The sequence below is a fragment of the Caretta caretta genome, chromosome 9 (genome assembly GCF_965140235.1).
Source record: "Caretta caretta isolate rCarCar2 chromosome 9, rCarCar1.hap1, whole genome shotgun sequence".
NCBI classification, from domain to species: Eukaryota; Metazoa; Chordata; order Testudines; family Cheloniidae; genus Caretta; species Caretta caretta.
Window position 1 is genome coordinate 15141 of NC_134214.1, and position 16161 is coordinate 31301.

The window sequence follows — 16161 nt, forward strand, 5'->3', positions numbered from 1 at the left end:
CTAACCCCCTCACCCTAAACCCGAACCCTACCCTCATCTCTAACCCTATCCCTGACCCCTACCCCCACCCTAACCGTAACCCTAAACCCTAACCCAACCACAACCCTAAACCCTACCCTCCCCCTAACCCCTCACCCTAACCTCACCCGACCCCTAACCCCTTAACCCTAAACCCCATCTTCACCCTGACCCCCGACCCAAACCCGAACCCAACCCTCACCCCTAACCCAAACCCTAACCCAACCCTCACCCCAACCCTAAACCCTAACCTAACTCCGACCCCAACCCTGAACCTGAACCCTAACCCCTACCCCCTCACCCACCCCTAAGCCCTAACAACCCTTAAGCCAAACCCCTAACCCCCCACCCCTAAATCCCCCACCCCTAACCCAAATCTTAACCCTAAACCCTAACCCCTAGACCCCACACCCTAACCTAGCCTAACCCCAACCCACTCACCCCTAAACCCTAACCCTCACCCTAAACCCTTAACCTCAACCGTGGACCCCACCCCTTACCCCACACCCTAACCCCTTAACCCTGACCCCAAACCTAAACCCTCACCCTAATCCTCAACCCCCTAACCTCTCAACCTGAACCCTACCCTTTATCCCAACCCTATATTTGACCCTAATCCCTCCCCTATACCCTCCCCCTACCCTAACCCCAAACACCACCCACAGAACACCCTAACCCCTCACACTACCTCTACCCCTCAAACCCTAACCCAAAACCCTTAACCCAACCCCTCAGGGCTCTTGTAGCCAGCGCTGTCTGTATAGGGACCCTAAGGCAAGACCAGGCCCTGCCATCCAGGCACCACCACCACATGACCAACCTCTGACCACAACATTTAACCCTATTCCCTTTAAACAGCACCCACCCTAGGTGGGCACCATAGCTTCTTTCTCCTAAATGGGGACTAGAACCTCCTACCTATCCTACCTTAACCTAGTGTCCTAACCACCCGGCTACCAGGCTAGCTCTGCTGGAGACCCTCCCTCAGGGCCTCATATTGCCAGTGCTCTATGTATAGGGACCCTAAGTAAAGGCCAGGACCCGACCCCCAGGTACCACCACCACGTGACCCCCCTGCAGTCTTAGACTCTACTTAGGGTCCCTGTCTCACTCTGTGTGCTCCTCACATTGTACCTGTTGGGAGGTGGATGTACTCCTGAATTTGGAGCACTCACTGAAGTCGCCTGCTTTTCAGTTCTGGATAAAACTTGTGGAGAAGCTCACAGACAAGCTCAAAAAAGCCAGGACAGCAGCTCTCTTTCAGATAAGGGATTCACAGGCACTCAATTAGTATCACAATCTCACTGGATGCCAAAAGTTCATCATGGGTAGATACATCATGGAGAATGGAGCCAGGTGTTGAGGGGAAATAGCATGCCTGCAGCAGGCAGAGGGAGGAGAATACTCCATCACAGGGATTATTCCACTATGCTCACTGGGACCCATCACCATAGGTCCCTAGCACCAATTCACCATTCCTGCTTTGCACATGGGAAAGTAAAAATAATACAGTGAAAACACTTGCCCAAAATTGTGCAGTATGTCCCTGGCACAGCCTGGTGTCCTGACTTCCAGCCTGGTACCCACGTGACTGGACCATGCTGCCATCGTTGTAGCTATGCAGGCCAAGAAAACTGCTATACTAGTGAAGGGCTTGAAGTAGGGTATGGGCCCTTTGAGACAGTGACAGTTCTGGGCCCTGCCCCCAAGGGCAAGCATGTTCCTATGCAGAGCACCCAACAGCTGCTTGATCACCAAAAATCCCCTCAGAGCATCACACTCTCCAAATCCCTTTAACTCATTGTTTATTTAGTTGTTTCAGTGTGCTGCAGCTTGGGTATCTCCCCTGGCCCAGGGTGGGAGGGAGAAGGAGACTGCCTTGAGCAAGGTCTGGCCTGGCTTGGCCTGTGGGAGCAACTGACCTTAGGGAGTATCTGGCCTTCCTGGAAAGGGGGTCTGGCAGGGTGAGAGGCTCAGACCCCAACCCCAGAAGTAGGTCCTGTCCCACATCCTAGACAGAGCAGAGAGAGGAGCGAAGACACTTCCACAGGAGCAGTATTTTTCCTGCCCCACTCATTACACAGAAGAGGGTACAATATGGGGTTGACAGGTGTCCCCACCCCAATATAACACATCCTGATACCCACCTCCATATCACTCCTCCCAAAAAGTTATCCTGCCCCACCACAACCATCCCCATTTATCCCCCCAATCTCCCCTCACACCCCTCTGCTCTAATTCACTATCACCTCCCAGCAATCATTTGCATGTGTAATTTATTTTCTTTCTAAAAATATTTTGAGCACCCATTGCATTTTCTGCTGTATTGAGATTACACCTCCCCACAATTAAAACAAAAACAACATCTTTGACACAGGCAGTTTGTAGCAACATGCCTTCTTTATTTCAGGTTTTTGCTTAGCACTGGATTTGAGCTCCCAGTACCTGGGTGTTGTTGAGGTTCAATGGCACACAAGTCACGTGCGTCATGGTAGCAATGGCCTCTCTTTGCACACATGCAGTGTAATCAGTTTGGCGTATGAGACTTTGGAATGTCTGGTTCTCAGTTTAGGCATGTACCTAACTCTCTTTCTAATACTATTCTGACTTTTGCTTCCCCAAAAAGGACAAGGGGGATGCTAGGCACTCTTTAGAAGTAACCCTCAAGCAGTAACCCTGATCCTTTGGGCCAGGATCTGAACAATGGTTTCACCTCCAGTTTCATGCAAAGATATATTGGTAAAATGTCAACCTTAAGAAAATCGGGAGGTGGGGGAGAAGAGAGAGGAAGCGGGGTAGTCAGAGAGTGTTGTTCTCAGGAATTGAATCTCAGGAAGTGTTGAATCTCAGGAATTCCTTGGCCAAATGACCCCAAAAATTGGAGCACTAGCCCAAGCCAGCACCCTCATGAGGCACACCAAAATTTTAAGGCAATCAATCAGAGTAAGCATACAAATTTTAGAACACTTATAGTCAAGCTATAAACAGAAAGTTGGTCCAAACCTTAACTACAGTAGGCAGGGCAGTCCACTATAATGTTATGTTCAGGCTGCACCCCTGGTACCTGTGACAGAACAAATTACTTTGTTATATTAAGTCATTCAGGATCTGTTAACAAGCGGGTATAGTTGTGAGACAGTGTCTTAATTAAGCGATAGGAGAGTATTCACTTTCACTAAATTATGGAACACCACCACACTGGAATTACACAGAGACAGCCCAAAAAAGGCGTTTGGCTAAGAATGTGCAAAATGTAGTTACTTTATTCCCATCACTGCTTCTGTTAAGAAACAAATGACAATCTAAAACCAAGTCAATTTGAGTAGTGCAGCTTTATTTTAAAGTAGTTTGTGGTTTTGACAATCTTTTCATAAAAACTTGTGCAATCACAGATTATCCTTCTGAAAATTGCTACTGGACATGTTACAGAGCAAGTGGTAGACAGATCTGCTCAAACACATGCATCATTAGGCAAGAAAAAAAATAAGTTAACTCATTCTCTTTATAGGACTTTCCCCTAATCAAAGATCCTAGTACTAAACATTTATAGTACCTTCCATGACAGGAGAAACTTAGAAATCCACCATTTTATCGTCACATCTAAGGGAATTTAAAATGGTGTGTGTGCGCATTTTACTTCACTGTACCTATAACTTAATTAAAGTAATAGGTCTGAAACATGATGCATAGAGGTACCTGCAAGATACTTAGAAAGTCTGATTAAAGCTCAGTCAGTTAGTTCATTTTACCCTTCTTTAAATGTGATGTAAAAATAAAAATAGTAAGCTTATACCTTTCACATGAAGGCCTGAAAGGTTTTATATTTCAAGAAAAGGAATACGTTAAGCTTTCTCTTTACATAAATGCTGGTGCTGTCAATCCCTAATATTATGATTGGAAAACCAGGAGAATTAGTGAAATTAGGTAACTGTCCAGAGGGCTAAGCAATTTGAGAGAGGAAGAAGTTTTTAGGCAGATGAGTCTTAAACGCTGCCGGATTAAGGTGTTTAGACTCAATATACATCTCTCAAGATTCCCAAGTCCTCAAGCAAATCCAGGGAAGCCCGAACTTGACATTGTTGAAATTTCCAGATTTTGAACGTTTTGAGCATCAGTTAATATTTTAAAGAGTCCATACTACTATACAATCACTTAAGTCAGTTTTGACACAATCCGCAAAAGTCATACATGAAGTCCTAGAGTCACTATATGACTTCTCATCATAATGGACTCCGAGGTAGGGCTGGAGTTTGAACCTTGGCTTTTGCCAGTTTGCTTGTTATTTGAAACCAAAGCAGGAATTAATCTAGCCTGAAACAGAAGACAAGAAACTCACACCCTTTCACCTTTCAGAACTACTTTCCTTTTCTTTTACAATACCCTGTCTCCTTAGACAGCCACCTTTTGGAGGTAACCATGCAAATTCTCCCATCTGTGGAGGAAAAGGAAAAAAAATTCATCCACATAATAAAATTATTAACAAATCCCTTTTACTGGAGAAAACTGACACAGGAGCAACCCTTAAAAAAATTTTAAAAGTAAGAGTGTTGCCAAGTTTACAGAGGTAGCAAATACCATCTAGCACCAGTTTTTAAACTCTCAATTCTCTACCTTCCCCTTGCTCTCAGCAGTCCCCCCTCCCACCCACTGGACAAAGAAACTTCACACCACCTGTTTTACAGTACCAAGGTGACAGCCTCTAATATACACACACTACAGATATTACTGGGTATCAGACCTCATACATACTAGACTCAGTGGAAATACATATGGTCCAGGTCTTCAGTTAGCTGCTATGCTCCTATTACTTTGATGAACAGAGACATAACCCCAGGATAAAGAGTTTGTTCAGATGTGCCCTTCATGTTTGCTGGCTGTTATCAAAGAAAGACCTCTTATTTCTTGCTAGTCAAATACACATTTCAGAGAAATCTGGACCTTCTCTGCATTTTACCAAAAAACCTCAACTATTTCTCTCCTCTTAATTTTTATGTTTGGTATACAACCCACTCTTACCCACCCCCTTCACTACTAATGTAAACAAACAAACAACCTGATGCTTGTGTATCAAGTTTTGACAAATGGAAGAAATCAACATACCGTTAAAGAATTCTGGCTCAGTCTACTATAACACTTCAAACATTAAAAAAAAGCAGCAGTTAGCAATCACATATGTCTCGTGCATCAGTGCTATAAGTTTTACTCCCAGATCTTCACTATATTCTATTAATCTACCCTACAACACTTAAAGTATAGCTTTGATCCTGATTTTGTAACTGGTCTTGAAAAATGTAAGAGACATTGAATATAGTTAATGATCTCAGCAACACTGAAAATAATCTTCTAAGCCTCAGTTACCTAAACAACATTCATCTGCAACAGACTCCCTTCACTGCTCATCATAAGATCTACCACGATGCAGCTACAGTTCTCCTGTGATGCTCATCCGTCATTCAATATTCACTGGGGTTGAACAACTTTGCCATAACCTCCTCTCCCAGCATCATAGTCCTGCCGATATTCATCTCGGACCTGGATGTGGGGGGGAAAAGTGAACTATTAGAGCAGTGGTTCCCAAACTTGTTCCATCACTTGTGCAGGGAAAGCCCCAGCGGGCTGTGCCAGTTTGTTTACCTGCCACATCCGCAGGTTCAGCCAATCGCGGCTCCCAGTGGCTGTGGTTCACTGCTCCGGGCCAATGGGAGCTGCTGGAAGCGGAGGCCAGTACGTCCCGCAGCCTGCATCGCTTCAAGCGGCTCCCATGGACCTGGAGCAGTGAACCACGGCCACTGAGAGCTGTGATCAGCTGAACCTGAGGACGTGGCAGGTAAACAAACCAGCCCGGCCCGCCAGGGGCTTTCCCTGCACAAGCAGTACAACAAGTTTGGGAACCACTGTATTAGAGCATTCCAGCAAGTAAACTATTGCACAAGAGTTAATATACAATACCAACAAGGTAGTTGTTACCTGGGACAGGTAACAACAGTCCAGGTTATACACCAGTACAAGCTGTATAATATTTAGGAAAATTAGTGACCGTTTCCTTCTCTAGTTCATACAGCAAGAGTAGCTGAAGTGCAGCCTGCAGCATTTGGTATCACAGCATACAGCTGCCGCCTTCTTGATATGAGGGTCCTTGTGAGGCATATTAAAGATGGACCATCCCATGATGAGACCTGTAATCTACATGATCTACCCTATACACTAAAGATAAGAGCAACTGCTACTACTCCAATTTAGACAAGTTAGGTGATGTCCCATGGTTTTTGGCAGGCTACAACATAGCTCTTAGCTGGACAGCTTTTATGCTTGCTTGGCAAGTATAATTTCTCTTCCCACAGCAGCTGAACACAAGAAAAGGAACATGACATACGGTTTTATTCTTGGTGGGTAAATGTTTAAATGCATTATATAATGGTCTCTTAGATGTGATGAAATTTTACTCTGGTTATGGAAGTTAGTAAAATTAAAGTTAACTACTAAGTGGTCACTCAAAAGTGAAGATTCAAGAAACATCACTAATTTCACAAGCAAATAGTGAAAAACAGATTCTGAAACAACTTACCTGACCCCCTGACCTTCCACGACCATACTGTCTGCCCTCTTTAAAACCTGCATCCCAATCTGTCCTGATGATCCTATCATCAAGCCGTGTCCCATTGATGTATCTCATTGCATTTTCAGCATCTCCTCTTGAGTAGTATCTTAGGATTATGTTAAAGAACAAGGTTCAACAGTCTTTCAAACTTCTATAGAACGAAAGTATTCAAATGAAATGATCTCAACAAATATTTGATTGAGTTTGACTCATTACTTGGTTAGATTTTAAAAATCAATTCTTTTTTCACAAATCAAATAACCTGTATTTTCAAGTGTGATAAATGGCAGTAATCCAGGATTGTTATGAATGGTATGAAATATCAGATTAATTGAGCCCTATGGTTTGCAAAATAAAAATTAAACTATTAACTCAAGAAGAAACAAGCACCCACCTGGGTGCTGCATTCCATTTGAAGTTATCCCAATAAAGTCAACAGGAAAATCAACTAGCTTCAAAGAGCCCAGAATTTAACCTAGTCAAAAAGGACAGGTTTGCAGGATTACTACAATGAATTTTACAGGAAGTTTGCCTTGTATTTAATGGAAATTCAAGACAGTCACAAAAAAAAAAATACCCAGGATCTGTCTACCTAGGCACTTATGATATATTTATAATTGTGGTAGTTAAGCATCTAGAAGGTATTTGATTTAGTCACAAAAATGACAAGTTAGCTATTAAGCCACTTTCAACACTACCTGACAGAATATCACATTCTCAATACCACTCAAATATACTATCAGATCCCAAATAATTAAAATAATAGGATTCCCCAACATCCTTTTTGAGACTATTTTACAATCTACTAGATCTCACTGTTAGGAAACTTTTCCCTGATATGCATTCTTTTTCTTCATTCAGTTGTATATCATTATTCCTTGTTATACTCTACAGTCACTAAAAAGCAGGACAAAATTTGAGATCTCAGAGCTAATGTTATGTTTGTAAAAGTATGTTCTTATAAAATACAAGACCATTAGAAATATTTCCATGTATTTTTTTATTCAAATACAAATGAACTTGTAAACAAACACCGACTGTATTATTACAGTATTTCCAATCCAAACTGATTTCTACTAGTGAAAAGTGCTAGACAAGAACTGGCTCTTATGAGTACCTCAAGTATAGCTTGGGTAATACACAGTTGAGACAAATGTCAAACAGCATACATAGTTAAGAATAAATTATAGTTAAAGATTTTTAATTACCTGTTTTTGTAATCCCAAAAAATAGTAACAAGTCTTTTACATCTATTATCTTTAACTTGATAATATCCCTTCCAACAATTTTGGGGGCCTGAAGTTAGCTATTTTATTCAAACTGATATGAGGAAACAGAGTTTGGCTTCTCAAGCTCCCTAATCATACATAAAAAGAAAAGGAGTACTTGTGGCACCTTAGAGACTAACAAATTTATTTGAGCATATGCTTTTGTGAGCTACAGCTCACTTCATCGGATCCACTGAATGCATCCGATGAAGTGAGCTGTAGCTCACAAAAGCATATGCTCAAATAAATTTGTTAGTCTCTAAGGTGCCACAAGTACTCCTTTTCTTTTTGCGAATACAGACTAACACAGCTGCTACTCTGCCATACATGGAACCCTTATATGCTCTACTTATATCAGCTTCTTTCTTGTACTACACTCCCCAGAACAGTGACCCAGTGCCCTGGAGAGAGATTAGCACAAAAATACCCAGTCTCACACAATAGAATCATTTCAGTTGTAGGTCCCATCTATACAGTAATATCTTGTGTTACAATTTAGTCACCCATACTTTAAAACTTAGGTTAAATCTTGCAGTATAGGTGGGACTGCAGTGTTTACCATATTCACAAAGAGCTCCTCAGTCTGAGACTTTATCACTGATGTAACTCTTCAGGAGCACAGTTCAGTCTTATCTGCACTGCAAGGCTAAGCTGTATTTTAAATGGGTTGGTTATCACATTGTAATTGTACCTACAACAGAAACAAAGCCAAGCCTTTACAACTCTTTTACTCTGGTTAGGGTTGGCTAGATTTTTGGCTTCCATACCCACTGTACAGATGTTTTACTTTGCAGACAAGGATACTCAACAAAACAGAAGCCACAAGCAGTTTTCTTCACTTTGTCCAGGCCCATAATGATTTTCTTTATATCCCCACTTTTACCAAATAGTTCATAGATCTGCTCTTCTGTTGTATAGAAGGAGAGATTCCCCACATACAGGGTGCAGCTCTTTTTCAGCAGTCGCTCCTGGTCGTATCTGTTACCCTGAAATTTCAAACAGTAAAAACCAACATTTAGAGTCCACCCCATTCAATATCTTCAACAGTAAAGTGGCAACATGTGGGAGGAGTTGATCTGCAATACCTTAATAGTATGGGGAAATATTTTAGATAAGAGGCTGAACAAACACACTAGCCCACACATGCCCATTAAAAAAAAATTCTAGATCTTATGGTTATAAAGATAATCTTCCAAAAATGAAGAGAATAGAATACAAGATACTTTTCCAAATTTGCAGAAAGCACCAGTACTGCTGCTGCTCAGAGCCTTGCAATGCAGTTCCAGAGTGAACTGACACGGAATCCTCTTTTCACTGCTTTTATTCCCAACTGCCAAGCAGCAGCAGAATGGGCCAATTAAACCTAAATCAGTAGAGACATCCCAGCCTCCCTCACAAGCCAAGAAGCTCAGCAACAAGAGGGAAAACAGAATGAAAGTGCCCCTTGTCTCCTCCAGGAGCCACGGGGGCTTGTGGGTATATAGTTTTTCAGATAAGCAGACATGAAGTAGACAGATGGTCATAAAGAGGAGGGCCAGCATGCCCCTTGTCCAGCAGCCGAGGTCAGCTTTCCCCTGGTCACTGCACCTGGACAGCAGAGATTCAGCTTTTTCATCAGTTTGTGAGGAAGAGTTTAATCTTGTAGCCGTTAGGCTGCTGGTAACCCCTACGTGCAGGGCCCAATATTTCCACCCCCCTCTTCCCCACTACCGCACATCCCCATCCGATCCCGCCACGCCCGACCCCCTACCCCGCCTCCCACCCCAATCTGCCAAGTCCCTGCTTCCCGCACACCCCTCCCCATCTCTCCCCCGCCCGCCCCTCCAGGTCGCCGGCTCCACGTCTCCGCCCCAGTCCCTCACCCGAAAGTGCTGGTCCCGGTACTGACTCAGCTCCACATAGGAGTCGCTGCGCAGGACGCTCAGCATCGCTACCGAGCACATGGCGGACGGGCCCCGGGCAGCGCCTCGCAGAGGCCGGCTCCGGCACGGGACAGCCAACCAACCGCCAACACCGGCGCACGGCTCGCGAACACGGCGGCTACTGTGCGAGCACGTGACCTAGCGCCCTGAGCAGCCAATCACAGTGAGAATCACAGCAAAGGCAAGGCCGCCTACTCTCTCCCGCCCAGACGGGTAGGAGCCAATCCCTGAGGGAATTGGGTCACGTCTATCTTCTATTGGCCTCCTTTAGCCGGGGGCTATTCAGCCAATCCCAGCTCTGGATTCCACACGTGATGTGGTTCTTCCTCCCTGCTGGCGGCCATAGGCGCTTGTGGGTGGCTGGCGCCCGCAGGATCGCTGCCGAGAGATGGTGCTGCGGCGCCTGCTCTTCACGCTGCTCAACAACCCGCGGCTCATCGAGAAGCTGTCGGAGTCGAGGCCGATCCGCGTGGCGGCCCAGGTCACTGCCTTGGCCCTGACCCGGGCCCAGCTCGGGGGTCGTGAGGCGGCGCGGCGCCTGCTGCGGGAGGGGGGCCTGGCCCGCCTGCGGGAGACCTTCCTGCGGGAGCTAAAGGATGGGGCTCGGGCCCAGGCCTGGCCCCGACCCCCTGGGAACAGGCGGGACGGGAGCGGACGCGGAAGCCAGTGAGAGGGCGGGGAGAGAGCGATTCAAGCCCCCGGACTTTCCAGCTGTGGGCGGGGGGTTTGCTCTTCCCCAGCCCCACCAAGGATCTGCGGCCAGGAGGGCTACGAGGAGGCAGCGCCGAGCCAGGGCCCGTTCGCCCCACGCGGCCCGTAGCTGCTCTCGTCTGCGCAGGGGTAGCCGGCAGCTTTGAGCCCACCCAGACTCTGTGCATCGGATTACACGCAGTAACCCGGATCTGCGTCCTTCGCCGCCCGTGAGATTCGCGCTGTCTGGACAAGGAGTTCTGCTCGACCTGCTGTGTTTAAAATAAACATCTGTGCATAGTTCTATTTCCTTCATTTCCCTACAAAATGCAGTGCAGACATCGCATGTCCTAGGGCAGTCCTTTGCTGCTTGACCAACAAATTAACACCGAATATTGTGGTGATCCGTTTGGAATTTGTTTTTTATAAAGTGGAGTGGTGGAAATAAAATGCCATGGATCCCAAGGTTTGGAATGTGGCATCTGAGTGAGGGGAAAAGGGTACAAAATCTTCTTGCCTGTGGTAGTATTTAGTTGGACATGGTTGGTGAGGTAGAATCTTTTATTCAACCAACTTAAGTTTTGAGCTAGGCAGAGCTCTGCAGTTTAATAGTAATATACATGAGGACTAAGATTAATATTCTAGCAGTATAAAATAATTAAGTGGATTAAAATCAGTTGGTGAATGGGAGTTGAGCTCTAGGAGTTGATTTATTTTTAATCCATAGAGGAGTTTATAATTTTAAGCCTCTTCAGTTAAAATTTTATGAATATGATCTGACTTGGACCTGCTGATAGACCAGATGTAGTATTTCAAATAAAATGATCCTGCTGCATGCAGGATAGATTAGGAAGGGAAGGGAAGATAAGACTGTTAGGAGGCCTAGTTATAATAGTATAGATGGCACCTAACCATCTTTCCAGAATTAGGTGAAAGAAGTAATGGAGATGCTGGTATACTTACTCCAGTAGCACCAGCTGCCTTCCCTGTAGGGACAGCATCTGCCACTTTAAATGGGGACAAAAACAGATGATCTAGTTGCCCCAGAGAAAAATGGACCTCCCTGCTGATGTCCCTGCAGGCCAGGTGTTAGTTGCACAGGTTCACAAAGTGGGAAAGGACAATGGGTCCCTTCTTGCCAGTCATTCCAGAGCAGTGATTTTCAACCTATTTACCACTGTGGGCTGCATATGCAGCTCTGTGTTAGGTAGGCTGCGTCCACGCAATATATATGCTTCCTGTACATCTTAAAAAAAGAAAAGAAAAGGTTAGTATTTGTTACAACATCAATATGAATCGTATCATATCTTTCATTTCAACTCTGGCAAATGTCTACCAAGAGCATTTTTAATTAGCAAAATAAGTCAGAACCTTAATTGTTAAAATTAATTTACTGTAAAGGTGGAATGGCATGATGTATTGCCACTTTCACTTCTGCGCTGCTGGTGGCAGCGCGGAGAGTATGGCTGCGGAGCCTGCCTGCAAAGATAGGGAGCCCAGCCTAGTGTGGGGTTGCCGCCCAGCCAGGGACTGGCCCACAGGTTTGCACAAGTGTCTGCCTTGCAGAGACAGGGTGCCCTGTCATGGGCAGAATGTGGTCCATCCTCTCCCCCCCCCCCCCAACTGCAACTTGAGACCATTACTCCTTGTCCTGTCCTCTTCTACCACTGAGAATAGTCTAGAACCATCCTCTCTGGAACCACCTCTCAGGTAGTTGAAAGCAGCTATCAAATCCCCCCTCATTCTTCTCTTCTGCAGACTAAACAATCCCAGTTCCCTCAGCCTCTCCTCCTAAGTCATGTGTTCCAGATCCCTAATCATTTTTGTTGCCCTTTGCTGGACTCTCTCCAATTTATCCACATCCTTCTTGTTGTGTGGGGCCCAAAACTGGACACAGTACTCCAGATGAGGCCTCACCAATGTAGAATAGAGGGGGACGATCACATCCCTCGATCTGCTCGCTATGCCCGTACTTATACATCCCAAAATGCCATTGGCCTTCTTGGCAACAAGGGCACACTGCTGACTCATATCCAGCTTCTCGTCCACTGTCACCCCTAGGTCCTTTTCCGCAGAACTGCTGCCAGCCATTCGGTCCCTAGTCTGTAGCAGTGCATTGGGTTCTTCCGTCCTAAGTGCAGGACCCTGCACTTATCCTTATTGAACCTCATCAGATTTCTTTTGGCCCAATCCTCCAATTTGTCTAGGTCCCTCTGTATCCTATCTCTGCCCTCCAGCATATCTACCACTCCTCCTAGTTTAGTATCATCCGCAAATTTGCTGAGAGTGCAATCCACACCATCCTCCAAATCATTTATGAAGATATTGAACAAAACCGGCCCCAGGACCGACCCCTGGGGCACTCCACTTGACACCGGCTGCCAACTAGACAGGGAGTCATTGATCACTACCCGTTGAGCCCGACAATCTAGCCAACTTTCTACCCACTTTATAGTGCATTCATCCAACCCATACTTCTTTAACTTGCTGACAAGAATACAGTGGGAGACCGTGTCAAAAGCTTTGCTAAAGTCAAGAAACAATACATCCATTGCTTTCCCTTCATCCACAGAACCAGTAATCTCATCATAGAAGGCGATTAGATTAGTCAGGCATGACCTTCCCTTGGTGAATCCATGCTGACTGTTCCTGATCACTTTCCTCTCATGTAAGTGCTTCAGGATTGATTCTTTGAGGACCTGCTCCATGATATTTCTGGGGACTGAGGTGAGGCTGACTGGACTGTAGTTCCCAGGATCCTCCTTCTTCCTTTTTTTAAAGATTGGCACTACATTAGCCTTTTTCCAGTCATCTGGGTCTTCCCCCGTTCGCCACGAGTTTTCAAAGATAATGGCCAATGGCTCTGCAATCACAGCCGCCAATTCCTTTAGCACTCTTGGATGCAACGCGTCCGGCCCCATGGACTTGTGCACGTCCAGCTTTTCTAAATAGTCCCTAACCACCTCTTTCTCCACAGAGGGCTGGCCATCTACTCCCCATGCTGTGATGCCCAGCGCAGCAGTCTGGGAGCTGACCTTGTTAGTGGAGACAGGCAAAAAAAGCATTGAGTACATTAGCTTTTTCCACATCCTCTGTCACTAGGTTGCCTCCCTCATTCAGTAAGGGGCCCACACTTTCCTTGGCTTTCTTCTTGTTGCCAACATACCTGAAGAAACCCTTCTTGTTACTCTTGACATCGCTTGCTAGCTGCAGCTCCAGTTGCGATTTGGCCCTCCTGATTTCATTTCTACCATGCCCGAGCAATATTTTTATACCCTTCCCTGGTCATATGTCCAACCTTCCACTTCTTGTAAGCTTCTTTTTTATGTTTAAGATCTGCTACGATTTCACCATTAAGCCAAGCTGGTCACCTGCCATATTTACTATTCTTTCGACTCATCGGGCTGGTTTGTCCCTGTAACCTCAACAGGGATTCCTTGAAATACAGCCAGCTCTCCTGGACTCCTTTCCCCTTCATGTTAGTCCCCCAGAGGCTCCTACCCATCCAGTTCCCCACCCGGAGGCTGCCCCCAGCAATTGCACACCCCAAGCACTCAACTGCCCCCATTCAGGGACTGTGCCCCAGTATCTAGCCCACCCATCTAGAATCTGTCCCCCATGCACCAGCTGCACTCCCCTCCCTGCAGCCCTAGTCCCCTGCACCCCACTCTTCGCTGATCTCTTACCTCAGCTGCAAGTAGCTCAGCCATTCTGCCGGCCTGCCGCTGCAATCCTAGTGCCTGGGATCCTGCTCCAGTCTGGGTCGCTGGACCTGCAATCCTGTGGGGTGAGGGGGTGCTGAGCACCCTGACCTCCTGGTGATGCTGCTGGGCCCCTGCCTGCTAGGGGGAGGAGGGGCCTGATGTTGCTGGGCCCAGTCCTGTGGGGGGGTTGATGCTGGGGCTGATCCTGCACTGTCCCATTTTTGTGCACACCCCCCTACCGGCTCTGTGCATAAGGCAGGTGATTCTCCTGCCCGACCCTAGTTACAGCCCTGAGGATGTCACATCGGCCCCAGTTGTGTGCTGATTGGGCCGCAAGAAGGCCACAGGTTGAGAACCACTTTTCCAGAGTATGGGGAAGAGACTAAGGCTCCTATTGTATTTTTCACTGACCAAATAAAAAATTAGTGCCCCAATTAAAATACATTAGGATACTAAGGTCCAAAAGGGCACTTATTGCATTGTGTTGGGAAATGGTCCTATGAGGTTAATGTCATATTTTTAACTTGGTAGGTGGAAAACATTATAGGACCTTAATACTTCTCCCTGCGTTAGTAATGAGATCCACTGCTTGACCTTAATATTGCCATGCATTCCTCTGACAACAATGTCATATATTAAACTGGTAGATTACAAACATAACAACCTCTTAGTATTTTACTGTATTTCAGGGACTGCCCTGTTGGACCGTAACCACCCTCTACATTCCAGTGAAGGAAGTGTCAAGTTCATGCTGGACCCAAACCTCTCTCTAAGACTCCTCCATATCACCAAAGCCCATCACCAGTTAACCCTGCTCTGTCCTTTAAGTCTTCTAGTTTGACCTGTTGACCCTAGTCTTCATTCTATCAATGAGTTCAGCTTTGATTGCCTGTTTGTCTACTTCTACAAGTGGCTCTATGCTTTGTCCCACACTGACTCCTGTTATATTAATTTAGGTAGAATATATGGGCTCAAAGTGTCAAAGGCATTAACGACCTAGTCACTGTAGTTAAACAACTGGTGTACAGGGTTTCATATACAGAGACCTCAGCCTTCCAGTACCATGGCAGACGCATTAGGAAATTCATACCAAAGACTGTGAATTTATTGATTGAAGCACACAAAAGGAAAAGAAGCAAAGAGCATTGAAATGAAAATTGGTTAATTATGCAAAACAGTCAAACCCTATCAAAAGCCCTTTTTTGGAGACTGAATATTGGTTAAAGTCTCAGTCAAAGAGTCCTTGATGGGGAAGAAAGGGTTAGTTCTTCAACTCTGGCCCTGTGGGTGCACCACAATAGGATGTGTGCATGCCTGTGCACTCTTGACCAGAGATTGTAAATAGCTGTGTCTGGGCGTCCGCATATGCACAGAGCAGTGCCATCTGCTCCCGTGCAAGGGCATATAAGAAGGCACCAACCTGCTGCCACTCTACTACCTTCTCAACTGTGGTGTCCACTGATTTCAGCTACTTCTCGCCTTTTGTGTTTACTTTGTTTTATTTAGTTAGTTTTTATTTCCTAGTAAAAAATTTTCTTAGTTGTAGTACAATTAGTGCCTGGATGGGTTCCCCCCTTCCCCAAACTTCTTGTCCCTTGTGTTCTCTGGCACTTCCCTGGATTACGCCTAAGACCCTGGGGTTCAAGCCTTGCCAGCCATGTCACAAGGTCTTTCCCCCCCGGTGACGGGCACTCTGTCTCCAGTGTCTTGGAGAAACTCATGTATCGTTGAAGTGTAAAGTTTGCACAGCATTCAAAGATAGGGCCCACAAAGATAGAGAGGGTAGGCTGAACCTCCTCCAATGGAATGTGTGCAAGCTCCAATGGAATCCATTTCTCCAATCTGTACCCCATACATCTCTGTCAACCTCCTAGGATGCCCCAGTGACTTCTGGAGCTCGAAGGGCAATTCCAGAGATGAATCCCTCAAAAAGAAGAAAGCACCACCCTCCTGCTACAGAT

General features: G+C 45.8%; 2 protein-coding genes across 2 annotated transcripts; one reads left to right on the top strand and one right to left on the bottom strand.

Annotated features, from left to right (window-relative positions):
* Positions 1–3331: 3331 nt before the first annotated feature.
* NCBP2 (nuclear cap binding protein subunit 2) lies at positions 3332–9992 on the bottom strand. Its single transcript, XM_048864387.2, has 4 exons — positions 9747–9992; positions 8689–8870; positions 6584–6722; positions 3332–5550 (listed from the first exon to the last, which is right to left on the bottom strand). The coding sequence occupies exons 1-4, from the start codon at positions 9825–9827 to the stop codon at positions 5479–5481; spliced, it is 474 nt and encodes a 157-aa protein (XP_048720344.1). The 5' UTR covers positions 9828–9992; the 3' UTR covers positions 3332–5478.
* A 121-nt stretch (positions 9993–10113) lies between these two features.
* NCBP2AS2 (NCBP2 antisense 2 (head to head)) lies at positions 10114–10796 on the top strand. Its single transcript, XM_048864388.2, has one exon. The coding sequence runs from the start codon at positions 10195–10197 to the stop codon at positions 10474–10476; it is 282 nt and encodes a 93-aa protein (XP_048720345.2). The 5' UTR covers positions 10114–10194; the 3' UTR covers positions 10477–10796.
* Positions 10797–16161: the final 5365 nt, after the last annotated feature.

Excerpts from the sequence above, each read along its gene's own strand:
- NCBP2 (XM_048864387.2), bottom strand. The coding sequence starts at position 9,827 with ATGTGCTCGGTAGCGATGCTGAGCGTCCTGCGCAGCGACTCCTATGTG. Across the intron at positions 6,723-8,688 it reads TGTGGCTTCTGTTTTGTTGA|ATACTACTCAAGAGGAGATG; the intron begins GTATCCTTGTCT and ends CATAATCCTAAG. Across the intron at positions 5,551-6,583 it reads GTGGAAGGTCAGGGGGTCAG|GTCCGAGATGAATATCGGCA; the intron begins GTAAGTTGTTTC and ends CCCCACATCCAG.
- NCBP2AS2 (XM_048864388.2), top strand. The coding sequence starts at position 10,195 with ATGGTGCTGCGGCGCCTGCTCTTCACGCTGCTCAACAACCCGCGGCTC.